Here is a 25961-nt window from a genome sequence, read left to right as displayed (position 1 = left end):
TTTCCACATTTAGGACGACGGAAAGCCTTCGACAGCATCCGGCATCTACTCTCCATTAAGTAACAGCATGTTTTTCTTCCAGTTCTAAAAATTTCATATTTAAAAATTCATCACCTGTAGCACTACTCATCATAACCAAAAAAGTACATTATCAACTCCAACTGTAGAACAATATGTGTTAGCAACTCCAGCTGTAGAAGAAAAGACGTTGTCAAACTAAAATCATATTTAGACTAAGTCATTTATGCTCACGAATGCAAAATAGAAACAGTAACCGATTAATTGCAAAAATAGTAACCAATTAGAAACTCGGCGAAACCACTACTGTTATTGTAAAAAATAAAAGAGAAGTAAATTTACTTGAAAATGAATCATTATCAAACTAAAATCATATTCAGGCTCACGAATGCAAAATAGAAACAGTAACTGATCAAAAACTAGTAACCAATTAATTACAAAAATGGTAACCAATCAGAAACTCTGCAAAACCACTTCTGTTATTGTAAAAGGTACAAAAAATAAAAGAGAAATAAATTTACCTGAAAATAGGTTATCCTTTCTTCTTTATCTTCTTTTTAGTTCAGCTGACAAACCAAGATTATTGGAACTTCAAATGATGGTTTGAATAATGCTTCTGTCCCATCTGCACCAATCAGAACTTCTTAATTTAAATTATATACTGAACATGCACAAAAATGCTCCAAAATGTGCTCTCCTCCAGAGCACCAAAATCAGCCTGGATACTACTATTGATGCGCTTATTAATGCTTAAAAACCAAATTTCTGCAATTCTCATGTGTATTGTGTACTAGGATTAAACTCATTATAATTTTTACTATATACATTTCTAAAATTTGGCAGCACACTTTAAGAATTTGGTGGCACAAGTGATTGAGAATCACTCGTCTGAAATTAAATATATGCATAAGAATATCTAGCAATACTGCACATACCGTTTGCAGTAATCACTTCAAGTTAAAATACTTCATGCCAAACATAGTCTTCATGTCTTCAAAGCTTTTACTTCTCTTTCTGAAAATTATTATTATTATTATTATTATTATTATTATTTTTGGCGTCTTGTAGAATACATTAGTTACATTAGTGAACTATTGTAAATTGAACCGCTTGAGTATACACAGGGTTATCCAAATTAAACTTCCCCAACTGAGAGGCCTATGCAGAGTGTTGTATGGGTCATAATGTGATGAAATATTAAAAACAGACACTTCAGATCATGTGCTCGAGATTTATTACACAAAAAAAAAATTAGTACAAGAAGTTGCCAATAGGTGGCGCTGTAACACTAGTAATGTGCATATTGCAGCAACGTGATTTGCAGAAATAAAGCTTCTGTGCGACGTATCCAAAAGACGAGCCCTACAAAAGTGGAAGACAGGCCTTGTACAGGCAGTTATTTCCAGCTCGCTGATGCACAATGGCGACTTTGAAAGACAGAGCTCTGTTAGTGAAACTTGTCTACCATAATGACGAGAACTCCTGTGCTGCGAAAAGAGCATTCCGTCGGCTGAAGATCTTACGCCGAGGACCAATGGCACCACGCGTTCTACAAGACATCATGAAGAAGTTCGAAAGAACGACACAGCTGGGAATTTTACCAGATAGAGGACGACAAGTTGTGGAATCTGCACGCGTAGAAGACGTTGCTTTGGCGGTCGTGAACCCCACTAGTCAATCGCCACATGGTGTTGTCAGTGTGCCAACTGTTTCTCGTGCTGTTGATATGTCCTATTCAACCGTCTGGCGTGTGATGCATCGAATCCTCGGTTATTTTCCTTACAAAATCCGTAGTCGTCATCAGCTGTCCGACGGGGATCCTGTAGTTCGGGAAACATTTGCATTGCAGTTCCTTGCCAGAATGAAAGTCGATGCTGCTTGGCCATGGAACATCCTTTGGACGGATGAGGCCCATTTTCACCTGAATGATCAAGTGAAGTGAATACGCACAATTGCCGCATTTGGGCAAGTGAAAACCCGCGCGCAATCCATCAAGTGCCCTTGAACCCTCCAAAGGTTACTGTATGGTGCGGTTTCACTGCAACATTTGTCATTCGGCCTTATTTTTTTGAAGAGGTGACTCCAACAGGGTTCAAAACATGCTCTGTCACAGGAAAACGGTATCAGGACATGTTGACATAGTTTGTGATCCCAGCACTGCAACAACGTGGCCGCCTCCAGGACACGATATTTATGCAGGATGGTGCACCTCCCCATATTCTTCGTGGTGTTAAACAGGTGTTACGGGCAACTTTTACCGATGCACGTGTGATCAGCCACTGTTTCCCAACAGCTTGGCCTCTCCGCTCGCTTGATCTTACGCCATGCGACTTTTGGTTATGGGGATTCTTAAAGGATCAGGTCTACCGAGAACACCCAGCAACCTTGGCACATCTGAAAGACGCAATTATTCGACATGTTCGTGGAATTAATGTGGACTTACTGCGTTCCGCTATGGAACACAGTGCTTTGTGAATGGAAAGAGTTGTGGAGAACCACGGCACACATATAGAACATCTGTAGAATGTCCCTTTGATCTGCAGCGCCACCTATCGGCAACTTCTTGTACTAATTTTTTTTGTTTAATAAATCTCTAGCGCATGATCTGAAGTGTCTGTTTTTAAAATTTCATCACATTATGACCCATACAACACTCTGCACAGGCCTCTGAGTTGGGGAAGTTTAATTTGGATAACCCTGTATATATTTTTCTTGTTGTGCAATTTTTATGGTATTCTCTGAGATGCAGTACTAAGCTAAGTTGTATAGTCTTTTGTATATTTTAATGAAGTAATCCAGTCCAATTCAATTCAAAGCCGGTTATTGTGAAAAACCAATAGGCATATTATAATCTTTGCATATTATCTGTAAATATGTAATTTCTTTGATAGTTTTTTTAAATACTCTTTTTAAGTTTGAAAATCAATAATGAGAAATGTATTATAACTTTTTTAGATGTGCATTTGCAAATACGCCTAAATATGCCCAAGTCCGTAGTGCTGGTGGGAAAATTATAACTAAGAAGTGGATATTAGATTGCTATAAGAAAAGAACTCTCTTACCTTGGAAAGAGTGAGTATAGCAGCTAGTCATTCAAAATTGTAGTACTTCTATAAAATGTCTTTTGAATTATTTAAAAATATCTTTTGGATGAAATAGATTAAAGCTTAAATGAAAGAAGTTGTTATTTTTTAACGTTTGTTTTTTGTTACGAAAATCTGACATACCAGGAAGGAATTATTCACAGTTTCTTGCAGATGAAGAATACTTTGTATTTCAGGAAAATGAAAGTAGAGATTTGTATAGTTAAAAATATTACTGGTACATAATAGTTATTTCATGCTAAAATTAATTATCATGTGTTTATATCTAGCAGAGCATTGTTTACAACAGGGGCCCCCCAACCTTCATTTTACTGCTCTTATTTTCAGAATATCAGCATGGTGGCTGGCTATGATTTGCTAAAAATTTTGAGGAATTCACTTTTAAATGCTTTTATTGCTTTACATGATTTTATTAATTTAACCCATTAAAATATTAGTGTTTTCATTTATTATTATGCAGTATAAATTAAGTATATGTATACCTTTTAATGTGACTATCTTCTTGTGCGTCCAGCTGTCTAAAAAAGTTATTATTAAAAAGAAAAAAATATAACAATTATACTGGTTCCAGCTAGTATAATTTCATGGGTTCAAGTAGTAATCAATAATAATGTAATTGAAAAAATGCATTTAATTCTTTTAAATTATGTATGTTGTTAATCAAAAATCAAAAACAGACAGATTAAACTTGGAAAGAAAAATTAAATGTCTTACACAATGTGGAATGGCAATGCACTGGCATGTGGAAGATAAAAATATTTTATTTCCATTAGTGCCAATACTTTTCTGTTAAATCATTGATTTTTCTGATTAAATTTGAAACATGCTGTGTGGAAATACATTGCTTTTAGGTCATCAAGCTCGTTTAGGAAAATGCCATTAATTTCATACAGAACATGAAATAAATAAAATGCAAAAATTGGAATTCGATATACACGCATTTGGGTGGAAGACTGCATGTGCTGAAAATTTGGTGGCTCTAGGTGCTGCCATTTTTTCATAATATGAGGAATGTACATACATACTGTTTCTTTATTGTTGGAAGCTCACTGTTTATTAAAAAAATTTTAATAAATATTTTTGCTTGGTGGTTGTTAGTTTTTATAGTTAGTTGATATGTATTTCAAATTGTGTTGTATGTGTTATCTGTTTAATTTTACAGGTATGAGCTCGGAGAAGACGAGGAAGAAAGTTCCGATGCTGTATCAGAAAGTGAAGAAGAACCAATGACTGTTGCTGGGAAAACAATTAAACGTGAAACTTCAAAATATAATGGTAGTCTTTTTATTTTAGTTGTAGATTAATTTGCCAGTAATGGAACTGCAAAATGAAAACTTTAAATGCTTTTGATTATGTAGTTTTTGTGTTGACTGTAATTTTTTATACTTGCTTGCTTAGTTTTTGATTTAAAAATTAGTTATGTCAAAATAGACATTTTAAATTTAATTTTGAGAAATATGCATTTTTAAACTAATAACTATCGGCTGTATCATTTGTGATTTTGATTTAAATGCTCCATAATTTATGATGTTTCGTAATTTTTTGTAGTAAAACTAAATTACTATTAAAATTATTACATTGCAATTATCTTTAGATCACATATTTTTTATTTGTGTATAAAGTGTATGTTTTCTCATATACTATCAGTTGTACAAGTTTTCTCACATACAGAATAGAAATTACAGTATTCTCGAAAACAAAGATAGATTTTGTCAACATAAGAATGTGTCTGTATGCTCTAAGTTCTTTTGAAATAAAAGGTTTATTTAAACCTTTATGTATCTTTGTAGTTACTTTCAGACGTAGCGATAATTTGCTTCATGTCTTTCATTGTCGACTATTTAACTTTGACCAGATCAAATAAAACCTCATTATGTACACTGTTAAAAGATTAGCAAGTTAAGAGATAAAGAACACAACTAGTGGGAACATTGGTTTGTGTATTGAAACAGATTTTTAATTTTTAGGAAAGATGTTTAAAGAGTAAAAAATTGATATAAATTAAGCTAAAATGTCTGGGAAGGCTTCAAATTAAAAAGATGCATAAATATTTTGTTGTGTGTTGTTGCTATAAAACATATATGTTTTATAGCTTTTAATCTGGAATTATCTTAATACCGTTTAAGAATCAATGTCATAAATTGATGCATTTTAAACTGAAATGTTATTAGATTGTGATTTTAATAGTACTTTTTTAAAAAATGTTTTTAAAAAATAAATAGAATTTAATAGTGGTCATATAAATCTATAATGACTAAGGATATTTAACTACCTTATTTAATTGTTTATAACTAACTGCTCACCTTTAAAAGTTATCTCTGCTTATTAAAGCAAGTTATTGGCTTTCATTAATTATTACTGGTCAGAAGCTACAACACAAAAATGTAAAAATTAATGTAAAACTTATTCTTTGCATCTAGGGAGACTTAACAACCTTATTTCCTCTAATGCATTAGTGGCTTATTGCAACCTTAAAATATATTAACTGGGTTACAATCCAAAGAATCTCTACATGAAGCTACAACACTAACTGCATCAAACAGACAGAGCACAACTAACTTTGAAAACTTGCCAACCATACCTACATCAGGCTTTCAGGTTTGTTCTGGTCAACAGATCTCTCTCTAGGCAAGCAGCAGTACTGGCAACAGCCAGTCTTCTATTAGAAATCATGCTGATTATGATTTTATTTCTCATTTTAACCTATGCCATTTGGTGTAAAATCTACCTGCTATTTGCTAAACCTCTAGACTAAGTACGCGACAAAATGAGACATAAAAGAAAAAAATCAATATAAAGCTAATTGTTAGCAAAACACAAATAAAATGTCCTGAATCTTCTTTCAGATATGTCCAACTATTATACATGTAAAATATTTAATGCTACCTGATAAATTTTATAAAGTGGATTTTATTCTCGAATTTGTTCTATAGTTATGTTTATTAAACTATGCTTAATAAGAATGCATCCTGCTTATGGGTGTATTTTGTTCTTAGAGTGTTGTTAGAAAAGTGAAATTCAGACATAAGTTAATTGAATTTATTCAGCTACCATTTGCGGATAGGTCCTTAATTTTTTCATTAATAGTCCTTAAAAGTACTGAATTTCCACGTGCAGAAATGTGTACAAACCATGTTATCTTGAATTCTCTTGGTCTTCGGGTTAACTGGATAATTTGCATTCGAGGTTCTGTACTGATATCAGTGCTAGCCACCATGCTTTATTTTTGATGAGCTGTGGTCCTTTAATGCTTCTGTTGAACCTGAATCCTCATACTTTTTTTTTTTTGTCATGTTTCCTTTAGTTGCTTATTCAATTCATTGCCACTTTGCACTTCTGTTTATGTTGGGCTGATTTCCCATTCCTCGTCTTTAAGCCTGATAATATAGCAAGTGTGTTGCTGCAGAACCTAAGCAAACTCACTGTATTTGCTGTGCTTTGCATAACTTGAAATGCACCAGATTTGCTTAGGTAATACTCTTCAGGGGCTGCACCTAAAACCTCCCTTATTAATGGGATGCCTGTCTGTTTTTGACAGACTACAAGACTTCATCTCTTAGACTGTTTTTCTTATACCATGATTTCAGAACCATCTTTTCCTTTAAGATAAAACTAGCACCGTTTTTTAAATGCATGAACACAAATGGATCTTGATCTTTGGGCAAAATATCTTCATCTTGGCCTGTAGTGTGAAAGATAATGAATATTAAATATACTATATTTATTACTACAACAATACTTACTATAATAGGACACATTTTCCCTTGAGTATTAAAAATGTAAACGCTGTGTGTCCAGTATTAATAACCAATGCAGATGAGGATTTTTGATCAGTAATATTTGTAAAATGCCTACACCTGTTTAAGTACACAATATTCATTTGTGTATAGTAATAATATCATGGTACTCCAGATAGATTATTACTGTAACAGATTATTACCATGCATTTTTTCTGAATTACACATGCGTAATCCCATCAGTGGCTGAATACTAAAAGTTTGTCTCAGGTTTATTTCCCTGCAATTAGCTTGGCTACATGGATTTTTCTCACATATAATGTGCATACTCAATTTAGCAGTAAAAATTTTCACTTTCTCTTTAGAAAAGTCCTCATGACAGTATCTCTCCATTAGACCAATAGCCCTTGCATGTTCTGCTATTCTCAGTTAAATAAGCAAATAGATAAATATATGTATGCGGATGGATTCATAATAGATTGAATGCATACAAGTCTGGTAATTGGTTGATAAAATTTATTTTATAAAAGAAACACTTTAAGAGTTCTGAAACTTTCCACAGAAGTACTCGTACAGGTGTTCACAGTATCACAGAGTACAATCAGTAGTTACACTTCAAACTACTAAGAATGTTAAACACAACACAGTGCAAAGCATATCTGAAGAAGAAGCTAACTGAGATATCTCAGTGTTCCAATTTCATGCTGAACTAACAATTTGCAGCAACAACTAAGAGCGGATGGTGTCTTCAGTCTTATATAGTTTTCATCCAGCTGCCGAGGTATTTCTAGTACTTTTTGCTTCTCAAAATTACTGAAAAGCATGCAAGGGCTGAATTAAGGTTGCAGCTAATGTAGTGGTCAAATCAGGGTTGCCACGCTACCTGGAAAACCTGAAAAACCAAGGAAAGTTAGGGAATTCAAAAATTGATCAAAAATATCAGGGAATTTAAATATTTTAGTCAAAGTCTGTAAAAGTTAGGGAATTTCATATTGCAGTTCCCGAAAAAGTGATTTTCCCGCCAATGTCAGAAGCGATCACTATCTTGGCGAATCATGTATCGTGTGAGCATCATGTGGACAGCTGGCATAGAGCCAGTTTTTGCAGCGGCAATCAGATTGTCCTTTGGCAAAACGAGTTTCCAGTAGCCTCGAGAATCCAGAGATTCACATGCACATGTGCAGTGGAAGTTGAACGAAAGTAAATCCTCCCAATTCTCATATAAAACAAAATCTTTTTCTTTCTTAAATGCCTTATTTGTCATTTTGCAGTAAAATAAAATTTTAAAAAAATCATCTAGGCTAACCATTTAATGTATCTGTATTCACCAAAATACCATTGATTTTTGTAAATCATTTTTAATCCTTAAGTAATTGACTTTATTTTAATGTTATTTGTATCATTTAATGCACCTTCTTCCATCTAAATTCCTAAATTAGTTAATAATACTTCCAAATTTCAGGCAATTTTCTATGGCATACTTGTGAAACTAATTCTAGAAGTAATATGACATACCATCGTAAAATTTAGTTCACGTATTTATTACTTATGTATGCTGCTAAATAAATATAAAATGCTTGAATTTATTTTAAATTATCATTTAACCCTTTGAAATGCGGTGGTCGTGCCCTGAAACCACCAATTTTCAAATTTTTTCTCCTTTTCTGTCCGAAATTGTTGAGTGAAAAATCAATTGATTACTGATCTTTTACCTCTAAATAACACAAAATGACTGCAGAATCATACATTTTTTAAGTCTTAGTACTTAAGATATTACATGCACCTGCCTTTTAAAATTTGTTTTCAGTGAGACAAAATAACTTCCTTTTATTAATATAAACAACTTTAAATTTCATAAGTTATTCATCACACATCATGATTTCTATCGTGAACAATAAAAAATTGCAATAATTAAACTGCATATATATATATATACACCTATCTGTATTTATGGCATTTGCTTTGTGGTTTCAGGGCACGATCACTGTGCACTCTAGAGCGTTGCGTCACAATGCTCACAATCCTGTAGAGGCTCGGTGGTCGCGCCTTGAAACCACTGCTCTTCACAATGGTGTTTGCTTGCTTTTCAAATGGGAATGTTTATTTTTACCTGGATATAGATAGGGGCTTTGAAACCACAGAGTTATTTTACTACTAAAAATACATGCACCTGCCTAGTGAAAAGGTCTTTCTTTTCCAGAGATTTTTTTCTGACTTCAAAACACTTGCTTCCCAAGCTAGTATTGTAAGTTTATAAATTATTTGGTGTGGTTTAAATTTAGTGTAAATATACTTTGTTATAATGAAAAATAGAAATTGTGTAAAAGTTTTATTTAAATTAAAGATTTTTCTAAATATTTTGGGACGAAATATGAATAAAATAAATATGAATGGGAAGCGAATGATCCGTACCAAAGCCAAAAAGACCAACCTCTCCCCCATTAACATAAAAAACCATAAATTTCATGTGAAAAGAAACTAAATAATGCTGGATATATGCCGGTGAAATTTAGAAGATCCAGGCAGTGTACATTTTGTAACACAAGGAAGAAACCTCATAATAATGTAAAAAATTTACATACATTACATTGCAACCACCAACCACAGAGCAATGGGCAAGAGTAGATTTTTTTAAAATTCATATATTACTTGTCTCTAGGATCATAATAATTAATTTCTAGTATTTTCAGTTTAAAAAAAATATAAACATAATATAGTGCGCATCAAAGGGTTAAATAGATTTATTTCTGCAGATTTTTAGCTGCAAAATGTGTGCCGAGAGCCGTTTTCAAATTCCGATTTCTAATCTCAATTTCAATAATTTCAAGATTCTAATCTCAATCCTTAGTGAAGAAAACAACTCCTATTATTGTTATAAAAGTAATGCTTTTGGGACTTTATGTATATTTAAATCATGTAATTGGCTATGTTTGTTGTCAGTTTTTGTTTCATAATTAATTTACCCTCGGCACAGCCAATGCACACTACGTAGATAATCTGGAATTTTCTTGAATCACATCTGGAAAACCTGGGAAAGTCAGAGAATTTCATTCTCCTGCTTGAGTTGCAACCCTGTCAATTACAATACCAATTATAGTGATATGGGAATCGGAGAAAATGTCGGCAAATAGTCTTCAAGTTTGGCGACTTTTAGCGATTTCTCGCGAAATTTGTCACCAAACAGTTGTCGTATGTCAACTATAATGTGCAGTATCTCGTCAAATTAGTGAGATAGCCATTTCCTCAATTCCATTTTCCTTATTTTATTGTTTACATTCTAAAGAAGGATAAAATTATGCATAATTTTATGTGTTTAGGGAGAAATTTTATTAATTTCCCCCTAAAATTTCTTAACCTAATATTTTAAAAATTATTTGAATAGTCTAAGTTTTATAGCCAATAATTAGTTTATTCTTATTGTTACTATCTGAAAAGTTTACTTTTTTATGTCTATTTATAATTCATATTTACCAGAATGCTTTTTCTTTTTGGTGCGTGTGTGTGTTATATTTTAAATTTTTCATTATTTTCCCACAACTTAAAATTATACTGTATTGTCAAAAATTGTCATTTTCTTCAGTTTATATGCTCTATGTCCCAAGTATCTGGCCTTTCTGATTTAAAAAAGAGCTAATTTTTTGTTAATTTTAACTTGGGCAGTAGTAATAGGATTTGGGGTAGGAAATATAGTGTGGAATTTATAATTTCTCTACTCATATTTTATTATTAGTCCAAAGAGGCAATTTGTCAGGAAGGATTATTAATTTCATTTTGGCATTTTGCATTGATTCATTTTTCAAATTGTTGCCACCAAATATTAGTGCCGTGTATTATATTTAAAAAAAAATAAATAATGAAGAATCTGCATGAATATATGTATGTTTCTCGCATTGTAATAAAACGATAGCTAGAGCCATCGAATTTTGAATCATGTACATTTCTGCCCGAATATGGGCATCTGGAAGTCCAAATTTGGACTTTGTTTTATTATTTATTTCATGTTTTGTAAAACTTTAACGAATTTTTGATTAACAAAATGATTTCAAAGTGAGCACTGTACAGAAAAAAAAAAACATTTTTATCTCCAGCATGCGAGTCTCTATCGGTAATTTGAAAGATATGCTCCTTTTAAAATTATTTTGTGATATTGCTGTTGAACTGAATTTTATGGTTAAAATGTGAAGAATATGATATTTAATAAATAAAAGTAACAGACAAAGTGTTAAAAAAATGCCCCTTTGGAAGGAATGTAAAATCTGAAAGCTTTCAGATTTTTTTTTTTTTTTTTTACTTTTTCATCTTGATCACTAGTAATTCAATGTATAAAAGCAATGGACACAAGTAAATGTTTCTAGTTAAATATCTGAATCACATATAGTTGTAGAAATCTTTTGGCTTTGTCATAGGGGGATAAAAAAAAATGATGAGTGCTATTAGAATCAAATTAAAGCGGTATCATTTCTCTTTTAAGAAATTTTTATGTGTACTATGACTAATACTTTTTTTTCCTAAACTGTATTGAATTTTTATTTTAAAATGAATTTTTTGTTTTATTGTTTATTTATAATTTTATTTATTTGTTTGTTTATTTTTTTCTTTTGTAGTTCAAAAAATGAATAAGAAAAAGCCTTTTAACCAAATCATGAGTAAAGTAGTTTTTGTCTTGAGTGGATTTGTAAATTCTTTAAGGAGCAAGCTGAGGAATAAAGCTCTGAAAATGGGAGCTAAATATAGAGGAGACTGGAATAGTTCTTGCACACATCTTGTGTAAGATTTTTTTTTTTTTTTTTTAATTAAAGCTCAGAATATGCAAACTTGAACTAGTTTTCATCTTAAAAAATTATACTCATAAAGTTCAAGGGAATAAAAAAATACGTAGGGCATCCCGAAAGTAATTTTCCCTATTTTTTTTTTTTTTTTTTTTAAAGAACTCGCACTTTCAAAAACATATTTACTGGCAACAAGTACAGCAATATTTCAGCTATTTTTTCAGCATAGCCACCACCAGAATTGAGACACTTGTTGTATCGTGGGATCAACTTTTGTATCCCTCTGTCATATATGTTAAGTATGTTAAGTCTTCCGCCTGTGAATGGAACCAGCTTGTGACAAACGTTGAAAGCAAGATCAGGGCTGTAGGGTGGATGATCAGACAACTCCCAGCCAAATTCTATCAAAACAGCTGCTGTGCGTCAAGCCGTATGTGGAGGAGCACAACATCTGCAGTAAGCATTCCACGCCTCTTGTTTTGAAAGGCAGGTCGCAATTTCCGCTATGCTTTATAGTAATGGTCAGCATTTACTCTTTCACCATGTGGAAGGAACTCAATGAATAGAATGTCCTTCCTGTCCCAGAACAGCATGCACATCACTGTCCGTACCGACAGCGTCTGTTTCAATTTCGTCCTGATCGAAGATCAACTATGCCGCCAGCGCATTGACTGCTGCTTGGTTTCTAGGGTGAAGTGCAAAATCCAAGTCTCATTGCCCGTGATAATCCTGTCGAGAAATTCACCGCCGTTATCACGATACCATTGCAGAAATGTCAGTGCTGCTCCTAAGCATTCAATTTTGTGTTCGGGTGTCAGGTTTTTCGGCACCCACCTGGTACACACTGTTTTGAACAGCAGATGCTTAGTGACAATCACATGCAACAAGAATCATGATATCTGCGGAAAATGGCTGCTCAGCTCTGTAATCGTGAAGCGACACGGCTCTCCATCACATGCTGCCGCACGAGCTCAACAAAATCATCATTGATGAGGGACAGTCGCCCACTGCATTCTTCATCATGGACACTTTGACAACCTTCCGAAAACTGCCTACACCAGCGACGCACCATGTACTTACTCATAATGTTTGTCCCATACACCTGTCAGAGCTGGCAAATTTCAATTGGCGCAATGCTTTGTGCATTCAAGAACTTTATCACCAACCGAACCTCGCAGGCGGCGGGAGAAGGAATAAGAGCTTCCATTTCGGACCACTGCTATCACGCTACTGGCATGAGGCAGGACCTGTCCGACTAGCATATGATTGATACGTCATAGATCTGTTATGCATGCGCAATTGATATGGCTAATTACGTTTACTTTAAAGGGGAAAACATCGGGAAACTTACTTTCTGGATGTGCCTCGTATTATAGTAATTATTTCCTAACATTGTAAAATTTTCTGTTCTCAGAACCCTAACAAAAAATGTTTTTCTTCCACTTATTATGAATTTCATCCTCACATATGTTAAGTATATCAGCCAAATGCATTAGGCAAGGGGTAGTCAACCTTTTTATACCTACCATCCACATTTGTATCTCTGTTAGCAGTAAAATTTCCTAACTGCCCACTGGTTCCACAGTAATGGTGATTTGCAAAGTAGAGAAGTAACTTTATTTTATAGAATTGATAAAGCAGAGTTATAGCAAACATGTGCTAATAATTACTTACCAAGTACTTTATGTTAGATTTTCACTAAGTTTGGCAGAATAAATCTTTATAAAAAGCAACTTACGAAAATCTATTTTTTTATTTATACTTTACATGCATAGAAATTATATTAGCTGAGTTATTAGTGGGATCCCTGGGTCTCATGCTGAGAAACTAAATATTGAATATTGTTCAATTTTCACGAAGAACAAATAATTGGAAATATTCAGGTGGTTTCTTTCTTGTGTTATAATAGGATTAACAGAAATAAATCTTGATTTCACAAGATATGATGTGGAAAGGGATCAATAAACTGAATACCATTTTCCAGATATTGTGATAGAAGACCGGCATTTTTTCATTTTGCCATAGGTTTTCATATCTACCCCCTTTTTTTCATATCTATGTAATTTCTAACAATTCTTCTTAGCAAATTGTATTAGCCTCTTCAGTATTTGAGATAAAAGGATTTTCACCCAATCATACACCTTCAGCATCAAAATATCTTCAAATCATTTTTTATGTGTCAGATTTAAGTTTGTTGAGGTGGCTACTGAATCTGTCAATATACTCTGGAGTTACATCATCTTTTGTAGATGAAAATTGAGGAAACTGATGAAATTCTGTCTTCAATAGATTATGACGAAGTAGTTCAAGTTTATCAATAAATAATAGCACAATACTTTGGCAACATATAAGTGTTTTATTAGCTTTTTGAAGTGACAAATTGACATTGTTAAACCTTCTGAAAATACCTGCCAAGAAAAATGCATCATTCTTTACTCTCTTTAACTGTTGATGCAGATTGATCTTATTATTAGTTTTAAAAAAATTGTATGATACTATCATAAAATGCTCCAAATCTAGCCAAAGATGTACCCTGTGACAGCCACGAACTTAATAAAAAGGCAAAAGTAACTTAATAAAATCTTCATTATTGTCCTAGAAAAGTTGCCAAAACATTCTATCATTCTTTTTGTTGGATTTGATCTTGTGTACAGCTCGAATTATTATAGTTAATGATGAATGGGAATTCGTACTTGGATGTTTTCCTGCAAGAAGTTGTCTTTGCACCACACAATGAATATGTAAAACATTTGGCATTGCATACATAAACATTTGTCATGCTTCAAATAAACAACAAATCCACAATTGTGACCTATCATTGATGGTACTAGCACCATCAGTAGCACATGCAGCATTAATATTTTATGTAAAGTATGTTCTCACAGTATTAAATATAGGTAATCCTGTTGTATCTGTGATTGATGAGATTTATTATGAATAGCATTTCTTCTCATAATATATTGTTTTCATCAAAACAGTGTACATATGCCATCAACAAAGGCGTCATTATCTGCTATGGTAGATTTTTCCAGTTGCATGGAAAATGGAGAATTCTGGAGAATATTTATAAGTTTGTTTTCAACACTTAGCTGCCATTTCATCAATTTGTCACTTTACTATACTAGGCAATGTTTTTAAAGTTTGAGTTATACTGATGCATTACTGCTGAGATAAATTCTTTTATAGAGGGTACTATTTCAGTTTCTCCAATATTATAGCTTTTACCACTTTTTGCAAATAATTGTGAAATATCATAAGGGGCAATTAATCCATCTTTGTTCGTTGTATGCTGTTTCTTAAATGATGCAATGATAGCTGAAAGATTTTGAAATTTTTTATATATTTCCTGAAAATATTCACTGAGCTTGTTCTTGTCATCTGGATGTTTTGTAGAAAGATGTTCTCACAATCGACTTAGCTTCATTAGATAATGTTTAATGGCATACGAAGCACATTGGATGTTTATTTGCAACAGATTCTATGAAATGAATCTTCAGATACTCTGGCGAATAGCCATGTGTGTATTTCCTTTTTTAAGACATGCGCTCACGATATTTCATAATATTTTGCTTGAAGCTGTAAGCACGTGCTTTCTGTCGGAAATGTAACTACATACTGACTTTTGTTTCTATTATGTAATGATTTAGCTTCACTTACATCACATGAACAAAACTTATGTGCTTGAAGTCTGTTGCATGGTTGCGATTTTTGGAAGGCTGTGTGCTTTTCTGATTCGATGTGCGAGACCTTCTTCTTGTCTTCTGGCATTCGTCAGGTGGGTGAGGGCCAGATGGTTGCAAAAGAGGTTGGGTGGAGTCCCAATATAAATGCCCTGTAACAGAGTGACGGCTGACTGATCTTGACTGGTCGAAAGTTAGTCAATTATTATGTAATCCCTGTACTGTTTGGTTGTCCCCACTACTGCCCACTATGAAAGCTGGAACGCCCAGTGGACAGTAGGAATCGGGTTGACTACTACTGCATCAGGCGGCAGTCTCAAAGTGAGTAGAGGATTGATTGTTTTTAACTCCTGACTTGCTCAGTATGAGAATCCAGTGACATGTTATTTAAGTTGAAATGAGATTTAAAGGATTAAAGGGCAATATTTAAATGCTTATTATCTGATTTGTACATGATTTTTTTCACATAATTGGTTGTATGGTATAATTCATATCATTAACTTATATTATGATAGTATATACTTGATATGAAAATAATTCTATTGTTTTAGTATATCGGTGAAAAATCCTGAAATCTGAATTTTTGATAATGATTCAGTGAAAAACACTGAATCATTATCAAAAACATTGAAAATTGTTAGCTGCATTTTTTAACGTTATCTAGTCCTTGTTTTTAGTTTTTGTTACATACTTCTAATTTCTTTTAAGTGTTGATATTTGTTAATGAGTTGCATAAAACTTACAGCATGAAAATTTTAAAAAATTTTGTTGAATCATATTTTTTTTTAAACATTTTTTAAACATTTTCGACGCTTCGACATTGCAACGGTAAAAACAGAAAGAATTCACATCTAACAAGATCTAATTTTTCTAAAAACTGAACTGTAAACGGAAATACTCAATGCTTTAGCACATATAAAACTTCTACTTACAATAAACCACGTGCGAAATAAGTGCGATTTAAAGAGACATCATAAATCACGCCATTCGGAAACATTTAGTTCCCCGTTTGTTTATATAATCAAAAACACGTGTATGTGAGTCATGCTTCTCTCATTTTGAGTAGAAGCTCTAATGTACATGTATCTGAAACCATATGGACATACAGTGCCATCTTGTGGCAGAATTATAGTTTGAAAAACGTTCCAAGGTACTGGCACAAATACGTGACAGTTGGTAGAAAACGCAACAATGCTCTGGCACGCCTGCGTGTCGGCCGGTAGATAAGTGTGTTCGTTGTTGGCACATATACGTGACAGTCGGCACGAAGGGGTTAAAGTAATCTAAACAATGAAATATTAAAAAAGTGTATTATTATTTGAACTATATTTAGAACTGTATACAGAAGTTTTTATCCATTTGTTGTTAAAGAATTTTATCTTTAAAACTTTACTTTAATTCCAAATGATAGATATCAAAGAAATATTGTTAAAATGTTTGTGGTTTGCTAAATATAGGATATTATATACCTATTTTGTTCATGACATTTTGGCATGGAGAGTTGTCTTGTAATGTATGTTGTCTTGAGCATTTCAGTTAAATAATAATATATAATAATAAGTTTACATACTAAATTTAAGATGGAAGAAATTTTTTATGCATTGTCATTTCACAATAGCATCTTTTAATGTTAATGAAAAAACAATAAACACCTTAAAGATACTTTTGTGTTTAATTAAAAAAACATTTATAGTAATCTAATAATTATACCTAGTTATTAAGATCTAGGGAATAAATTTGAAATAAAGGCTTTTTTTAACAAGAAAAAGCTTTTCCTCATATATATATGAGAATTGCCTCTTAGTATGTCCTTATTTAAGCAGATACTGTAAGATTGATTTTAAATTATTATGTGCAATTTGTAGACTCAATTAATATTAAAATAAGATAAATTTAAGAATTTGACTTTTTGCATTCAGTAGTTTATCGAGTCGGAGTGGAAATTGGCAATTCTTGACAGTAAAAGCATTAAGAAATATATTTTGCAATGAATAATATACTTCAATAGGATATTGTTGAATTTACCATTAATTCACGTAAACTTTGTGCTGGGAACAGAAATTAAACTAAATTATTGTCATTTTGTTAATTAATCACTGTAAAGAAGGATACATAGTCCAGAGCCACATATATGCTGAAGGATATTAGTACTACTACATTACTATTTTGTAATAATCCTTTCAAACTGGGATATTTTATGCCAAACAATAGCTATGTCATCAATGCTTTAGTTCATCTGTCATTTGTTGGAGACTTGTAGATTATATTACTAAACTGTGGTAAATTTAATTCTCACAAACAGGCCATGGGCTTTGGGTGTACCATGCATTTTTTATGATTTTCTCTGCAATACAGTACTAACTTAAGTTCCATAGAAAGTCTTTTGTATACTTTTATGTAATTAAGCAGTACAGTCTAATTGAATCCATAGTGGAAACAACAGGCTATATTTAAACATGTATTATTACTTTTCTAGATGTGCATTTGTAAATACTCCTAAATATGTCCAAGTCCAGAGGGCAGGTGGGAAAATTGTAAGCAAGAAGTGGATATTAGATTGCTATAAGAAAAAAGCTCTCTTACCTTGGGAAAAGTAAGTATAGCAGAAAATCAATTAAAAGGTTAACATTTTTGTAAAGTGCCTTTTGAATTACTTAAAACTACCTTATGGGTGGTAAGGAATTCTTTCTTTTCCTTTGACTTTTGGTTTTAGAACAAATTTTCATGTGCTAATGTTGAGTAGGCTCTCCAAAAGCATTATTTACATGAATCATCCTATATTTATTGTAATCGAGCAATGTATTTATCACCTTTCAGCTGAAACTTTCATTTAAACTTAATTAATGCATTTAAGATATTACAGCATAGTCCAGATATTAAAGCCAACTTACCATACATGATTTACCAACCACAATAATTACATATTTTTTCCATCCAATCATTCTTTCCTCAATCTTTGTGTTATGCTTCAATGATTCATACTCTCGCATATTTCCTCGTGTAATATTTATTTTAAATACTATTAAAATGTTTTACATTTAAAATTATTTAACATATTATATGCAAAGTATTGTTTGTTACTTTATATTTAATGTCTTACAGATATTTAAAAACCACTGCTGAAAGTGGTTTTTTTTTTTTTCTCTTTCGACTGCCCAGATTTTCCAGAATATCAGCATGCTGGATAGAAATGATGTGCTGTAACTTTAGAGGCAATCGCTTTTAAATGCTTTTGCTTCATTGCATAACTGCATAAAATTAATCCATTAAATATGTGTGTCTTCATCTATTACAGTGCAGAATAAATTAATTATATATTTTTAGTTTTTAATGTAATGAATGCAAGAGAAAAAGTAACTTAAATAATTGTAATCATTTTCCTGTCATTTTATTTTATATTAAATTCAATGAAGTGTATTTTGAGTGATAGCAAAAGTACTTCTTGCAGTTAGAAATTTTTAATAAGTAAGTTTTTATTTTTTAAATTTCATTTGTTTGTTTATTTATTTATTTTTGTTAGCTGATATACATATTAAACTGTGTATTATTCATTTCATTTTATAGGTATGAGCTTGGAGAAGACAAGGAAGAAAGCTCTGATGTTACATCAGAAAGTGAAGAAGAATCAGTGGCTGTTCCTTGGAAGACAATTAAACCTGAGACTTCAAAATATAATGGTAATTATGATCTTAGTTGTAGTTTTACTTACCAATTACAGAATTATGAAAGGTTCACCCCCATCCCTCTGTGTGTAAAATGAGAGTTTTGACAATATCCATATCCAACACTAATTTCTTTACCACAGTCAGTCAAATTTTTATTGTGACTTTCTTGGAGTCATCTGTATCAGTACTTAATGTGATATTTTGTACCCCAAGTAAGAAAATTCTTTGGCCACAAATTTACATTTGGATACATTTAAAGCCCAATTCTTTTAGTAGTGTAAAAACTTCTTACTGATCTTCAGGGTAGTCATCAATTATATTAATAATAGCTATTATGCCATTTAGGTGCCTGGATCTTGATCTGCCTAGTGCAGGCCTTAAAATTAATTCCTTGACTCACTGGAATGTAGTAAGAACTCTGCATAATGCAAATCTCAAACTCAGGAATGTATGCATTTTGTTAATGCAGGAACTTGGGGACAATTTAATGCACAATAACTGTAAAGCTTGCATATCAGACAAGGACAAACAAATATCATACTGACCTTTTCAGTGCATCTCTAAAAATATGTAATGCTAAATTTTCCCTACCTGAATTCATATTGCATTTGCTAGCTTCATGTAAATTTATATTGCAGACAAATAGCTGATTCTGCATTTTTTAAAATATATCAGGCATGACAAGTTAAAGATCCTATGCAAGTTCTGTGTTTTCAACTGGAAAATCATTCAAGTTGCATACATATTTATAGTTACTTATTTATCATGCCAGAGTATTATGTAGAGGAAAAATTTTGCAGTTACTTACGATTATCTTCACCTTTATCAAAAAGTAAGAAACTAATTTTCATCTATTTTGGAGAGTATTTGCAAACAGGCTTTCTACTAATTTTTTGCAAAGCTACTGCACAAAAGTTGAAACTGATTTTCAAAATGATGTCACATTAAGAATTCTACATGGTGAATCTGAACAAGGGGGCAAAACTTTACAGGGTGATAAAACGCAGCTATACAAGCAATATTCATTGAAAAAATCTGGGCGGAACGCAAACAGTGAATTCTACAGGGTGAATGTGAACAAGGGGGCAAAACTTTACATGGTGATAGAACACAGCTATACAAGCAATATTCATCATATAAAGCTGGGTGGAACACAAACAGTGAACTGCTATGTGGCATTGTAAATGGTATAAAAAGGGTCAGTCTTCGCACCCAGTGCCATTTCCTACCGTAGATTGCTGAGACGGTGGCTGGTTATGCAAACCATGAAATTTCCAGGACGTCATTTCACCAGGTTTCTCATGTTTAGACTTTATCCTGTGGGGCCATATGAAAAGCCTAATCTATGAATACCCCATTGAAACAAACATGGATCTAGTTGTCAGGTTCTCTGTTGTTGCCAGCCATACTCGGGAAATGCTTGGTGTCTTCGCAAATGTACTTCAGTTCCCATTGCACAAGTGTCTGCATTACAGCCTGCAGAAGATCTTTTGAGCAATTCCTTTGCACACGTGCACCAATTATATTCCTGTTCATGAAATATTTTCTAAAATATCTCCTCTCATTCTTGTGTTAATTCATTAAATGTTTCAGTGACAAACTACCTTTTAATTTCTCACTGTTTGTGTTACGACTATACATTGTACAATGAATATTGCTCATATAGCTGTGTTCAGTCACACTGTAAAGTTTTGCACCCTTGTTCAGATTCACCTCGTATATAAAAGTATTAGCTCAATAAAATTAAAAACCATGAAACATTGGTAATAAAACACTTGCCTTTTTTTAGACATACTTTACTTTGGTGTGGTTTACCACATATAGAGTGCAATTTCTTTTTGCTTAAAAAATATATCAGACAGTTGCACAAACTTGAAGTCCTTGAAATTATTCGTTGGTGTCCATCCTTCTGTGACATACTGCTTTCCCTCAGGAATAATTTTTGGTGAATTTTCAAACAAAACAGAAAACACCTAATTTTTCTATTAGTAATTGGTATCAAATGATCTAATTTTATCTAATAATAAAAAATAATACTTTTTTTAGTTACTGTAAGGGGAAAAAAAATCCTCAAATCGTAATGAATAACTGCTCAAAATTTGTGAATTTTGAATGTATGCATTGTCGTGTTTCCTTCAGTCTGCAAGGTTTCACAAAAGAAAAATTAACAAACAGAATGCAGATAACAATAAATAATAACTTGAGCTTTTTTTTAAATTTAGGTTCAAAAAATGATCTGGCAAATACTCTAAATGCTTCTCTTCTGATAAAACAAGAAATTGAAACTGAAGATGAGGATGCTGTTCAAGACTGTTTGGCTGAGACAAATGTACAAACAAATTCTGATGCAATAAAGAAGAGGAAGTTCATAGGTAAGGATTTGATTGTGACTTGCTTATTCTTTCTGAAATAAAATAATAGGGAAATTATGGAAAATATGCACTTAAGCTATGGGTAATCTGTGATTTCAGTTAAATTTCTTTAGTTTATATTTTAAAATCTGTTTTGTGTTATTTGAAAATGTTCTTTAAATATCAATGTTTTTATTTTATGGGACTTTTCTACATTTATGGTTAGAATTTCTTCGGAAATGGAATCATTTTTGCTAATATACAAATCTAGTTAAAGACTATAATGCCACCCTTGGAAATGCCTGCCTAAAGTAAGCAAAACATGTAGAAATTTGTACCCTACTGAATCTTAGCACTTTTGAGGGTTTGTTATTATATTTGTTCCTTGAAATCAATCAGTTATTATTACAGACAGCTACAGAAGCTTAATGCCTTTTTACATAGCATTACTTTAGGAGTTGGATTCCAAGAATTTTAATCTTCTGTTGATGCGAAACATTATCTCAAACCTAGCAATCTAATAATTTCAAAGAGTCAGTACGAATGAGATACTTATTATTCTTCTTTTAAATCCTGAATAAACTGAAACATTGCTCCCTCTGTGTAAAGTATTTTTCTTCGTAGTCCTTTTAGAAACTTACTTCATTGTTTTCTTTCATCTTTTCTAATTGTTGGATTTATCATAGCTTGAATTGCATGTATGAAATATTGGACCCCAAGATGCTTAGTACATCCTATCACCAGTTGTAAAATTCATTCAGACCTTTCACTAAAAGACAATCCCATTTCGATTTCCAGCTATTCTGATTTTGGGTTTAAAATAAGGAATTTATTACCTAAGAATAAAAAATAATAAATTTCCAAGATACTGTAAAGGAAAAGAAAATGCTTGAATTGGGAAGAATAACTGGTCAAAATTTGTAAAGTTTGAAAGTATGCTTAGTTTTTCTTTCCCATCCCTATACCAGGCATTACGAAAGAAAACTTAACAAAGAAAATGCAGATGAAAATAAATCTAATAACTTCAGCTTTTTTAATTTAGGTTCAAAAAATGATCCGGCAAATACTCTAAATGCTTCTCTTCTGATAAAACAAGAAATTGAAACTGAAGATGAGGATGCTGTTCGAGACTGTGTAGCTGAGACAAATGTACAAACAAATTCTGATGCAATAAAGAAGAGGAAGTTCATAGGTAAGGATTTGATTGTGTCTTGCTTATTCTTTCTGAAATAAAATAATAGGGAAATTATGGAAAATATGCACTTAAGCTAGGGGTAATCTGTGATTTCAGTTAAATTTCTTTAGTTTATATTTTAAAATCTGTTTTGTGTTATTTGAAAATGTTCTTTAAATGTCAATGTTTTTATTTTATGGGACTTTTCTACATTTATGGTTAGAATTTCTTCGGAAATGGAATCATTTTTGCTAATATACAAAACTAGTTAAAGACTATAATGCCACCCTTGGAAATGCCTGCCTAAAGTAAGCAAAACATGTAGAAATTTGTACCCTACTGAATCTTAGCACTTTTGAGGGTTTGTTATTATATTTGTTCCTTGAAATCAATCAGTTATTATTACAGACAGCTACAGAAGCTTAATGCCTTTTTACATAGCATTACTTTAGGAGTTGGATTCCAAGAATTTTAATCTTCTGTTGATGCGAAACATTATCTCAAACCTAGCAATCTAATAATTTCAAAGAGTCAGTACAAATGAGATACTTATTATTCTTATTTTAAATCCTGAATAAACTGAAACATTGCTCCCTCTGTGTAAAGTATTTTTCTTCGTAGTCCTTTTAGAAACTTACTTCATTGTTTTCTTTTATTTTTTCTAATTGTTGGATTTATCATAGCTTGAATTGCATGTATGAAATATTGGACCCCAAGATGCTTAGTACATCCTATCACCAGTTGTAAAACTCATTCAGACCTTTCACTAAAAGACAATCCCGTTTCGATTTCCAGCTATTCTGATTTTGGGTTTAAAATAAGGAATTTATTACCTAAGAATAAAAAATAATAAATTTCCAAGATACTGTAAAGGAAAAGAAAATGCTTGAATTGGGAAGAATAACTGGTCAAAATTTGTAAAGTTTGAAAGTATGCTTAGTTTTTCTTTCCCATCCCTCCACCAGGCATTACGAAAGAAAACTTAACAAAGAAAATGCAGATGAAAATAAATCTAATAACTTCAGCTTTTTTAATTTAGGTTCAAAAAATGATCCGGCAAATACTCTAAATGCTTCTCTTCTGATAAAACAAGAAATTGAAACTGAAGATGAGGATGCTGTTCGAGACTGTGTAGCTGAGACAAATGTACAAACAAATTCTGATGCAATAAAGAAGAGGAAGTTCATAGGTAAGGATTTGATTGTGTCTTGATTATTCTTTCAGGAATAAAATAATATGGAAATTATGTCAAATATGCACTTAAGTTAGAGATAATAACCTATGATTGCAGTTAAATTTCTCTAGTTTGTATTTTCAAATCTATGTTTTGTGTTATTTGAAAATGTTTATTAAATATCACTGTTTCTATTTTATGGAACTTCACTACATGTATGCTTAGGATTCCTTTGGGAATGGAATTATTTTTGCTTGTAAACAAAAATTTAGCTTTAGTTAGAGTGCGATGGTAACCTTGGCAATGTCTGTGTAATCAAAATATACAGAAATTTGTACCCTACTGAATCTTAGCACTTTGGGCTTGTTATTAAGTTTCTCTTTTTGCCTGGAAATCGATCGATTATTATTACAGGCACATGAAGAAGCTTAATGTCTTTTTATGTAGCATTACTTTAGGAGCTCGATTATTGGATGTTAATCATCTGTTGATGCAAAGGATTATTACAGACCTTACAGTCTAATAATTCCAAGGAGTCAGTACAAATGAGATACTTCATTTATTAAGAGAAATAATTGTCACAGTATCATTATTATTTTAAATCCTGAATTAAGCAAAAGTTTATTTCTTCTGTATAAAGTTGGATTTTTCTTTGTATCCTTTCCAGAAACATACTTCAGTGCTTTCTTTCCTCTATTCTAATTATTGGATTTATCATAGCTTAGTATGCACATATGAGATATCTACATCCTTCCATCAGGCTGGCTGGCATTTCTTCAGCTTGCAGCCTCACAATGACTAAATCTACTTTAGATTTAGCCTTGCGACTACTAAATTTAAAGTTGTTGAATCCCCAGGTGTACTTAATTATGCATATTAAACACTATTGATTCGAACCTGCCTACCTTATATGTAAACTCTAGCTCTGTGAAGAACGTCAGTTGACTTATTGTCCAGACTTAATCTTACAGTGATTACCAAACGGAGAAGTTTTAAAATGAACCCTTTTATTAATTCTTCAGACATCCAATTTCTTTAACGTGTCTATTAAAAGAACAGATTTCACATGTTGCAGAATTAGCCGATATTCCCCAACGTTGTAGTTTTTTTTTGACATGTGTTGTACACATTTTGTAGTTATTTTACATTATCTTCACCATAACGAAAAAGTCAAAACTAATTTCCTACTATATTGGAATGCATTTGTGAACCTGCGGTCTTCTAATTCTTTGCCAAGCTATTGCACAAATAATGACTGTGATTTTTGGCACATTAGGAATTCTATACATAGGCATTAAATTAATAAAATTGAAAACCAAGAAACATGGGTAAAGCATTTGCCTTTTTTTAGAATTTTTTTCCCTGTGGTGTCGTTTTTCCCAAACAGACCACAATTTATTTTGCTTAAAAAGAATCAGAGAATTGCACAAACTTTACATCCTTGGAATGGTTACTTTTGGTGTTCATGTTTTGTTGACGTACTGCTTTACTCAGGATTAGTTTTTGGTGATTTTTCATTGAGGATGCAGATGATCAAAATGTAGCAATTTTTGTATTTGTGAATAGCATCAAATCCTTCAAAAAAACATTCTTCCTCAATAGGTATTATTAAGGTATAATTAAAGAGACATTCGTAAAATGTAAAATTTTATATCATTTCTAATTTTGGGTTTAAAATGAGTAATTTATTACCTAAGAATAAAAAATAATAAATTTTCAAAATACTGTAAAGAAAAAGAAAATGCTTGAATAGTAAGGAATAACAGGTTAAAATTTGTAAAGTTTAAAGGTATGCTTAGTCCCCCCCCCCCCCCCCCCCGTTCCCTCCACCAGGCATTACGAAAGAAAACTTAACAAAGAATATGTAGATGAAAATAAACCTAATAACTTCAGCTTTTTTAATTTAGGTTCAAAAAATGATCTTTCAAATACTCTAAATGCTTCTCTTCTGATAAAACAAGAAATTGAAACTGAAGATGAGGATGCTGTTCAAGACTGTGTGGCTGAGACAAATGTACAAACAAATTCTGATGCAATAAAGAAGAGGAAGTTCGTAGGTAAGGATTTGATTGTGACTTGCTTATTCTTTCTGAAATAAAATAATAGGGAAATTATGGAAAATATGCACTTAAGCTAGGGGTAATCTGTGATTTCAGTTAAATTTCTTTAGTTTATATTTTAAAATCTGTTTTGTGTTATTTGAAAATGTTCTTTAAATATCAATGTTTTTATTTTATGGGACTTTTCTACATTTATGGTTAAAATTTCTTCGGAAATGGAATCATTTTT

The 25961-nt window shown here is 32.1% G+C and overlaps 1 protein-coding gene across 3 annotated transcripts in view; it reads left to right on the top strand.

The window, feature by feature from the left end:
- The window catches only part of LOC118202968 (uncharacterized), a 113896-nt gene that overhangs the window by 48396 nt on the left and 39539 nt on the right, over positions 1-25961 (top strand). For 2 of the 3 annotated variants that reach the window (XM_085818262.1, XM_085818260.1), the window contains exons 7-15: positions 2974-3090; positions 4285-4397; positions 11464-11626; positions 17785-17901; positions 18873-18985; positions 21196-21345; positions 22367-22516; positions 23538-23687; positions 25580-25729. In XM_085818262.1, the coding sequence (XP_085674388.1) occupies positions 2974-3090; positions 4285-4397; positions 11464-11626; positions 17785-17901; positions 18873-18985; positions 21196-21345; positions 22367-22516; positions 23538-23687; positions 25580-25729 (1223 nt within the window). The remainder of the gene's footprint in view (positions 1-2973; positions 3091-4284; positions 4398-11463; positions 11627-17784; positions 17902-18872; positions 18986-21195; positions 21346-22366; positions 22517-23537; positions 23688-25579; positions 25730-25961) is intronic. The other variant, XM_085818261.1, reaches the window with a different exon arrangement.

Source organism: Stegodyphus dumicola, chromosome 6, assembly GCF_044657685.1.
Source record: "Stegodyphus dumicola isolate Sdum_Otavi_A_Nest chromosome 6, ASM4465768v1".
NCBI classification, from domain to species: Eukaryota; Metazoa; Arthropoda; class Arachnida; order Araneae; family Eresidae; genus Stegodyphus; species Stegodyphus dumicola.
Note: the sequence above shows the minus strand (reverse complement) of the source record. Positions and strands in the feature narration are given on the sequence as shown.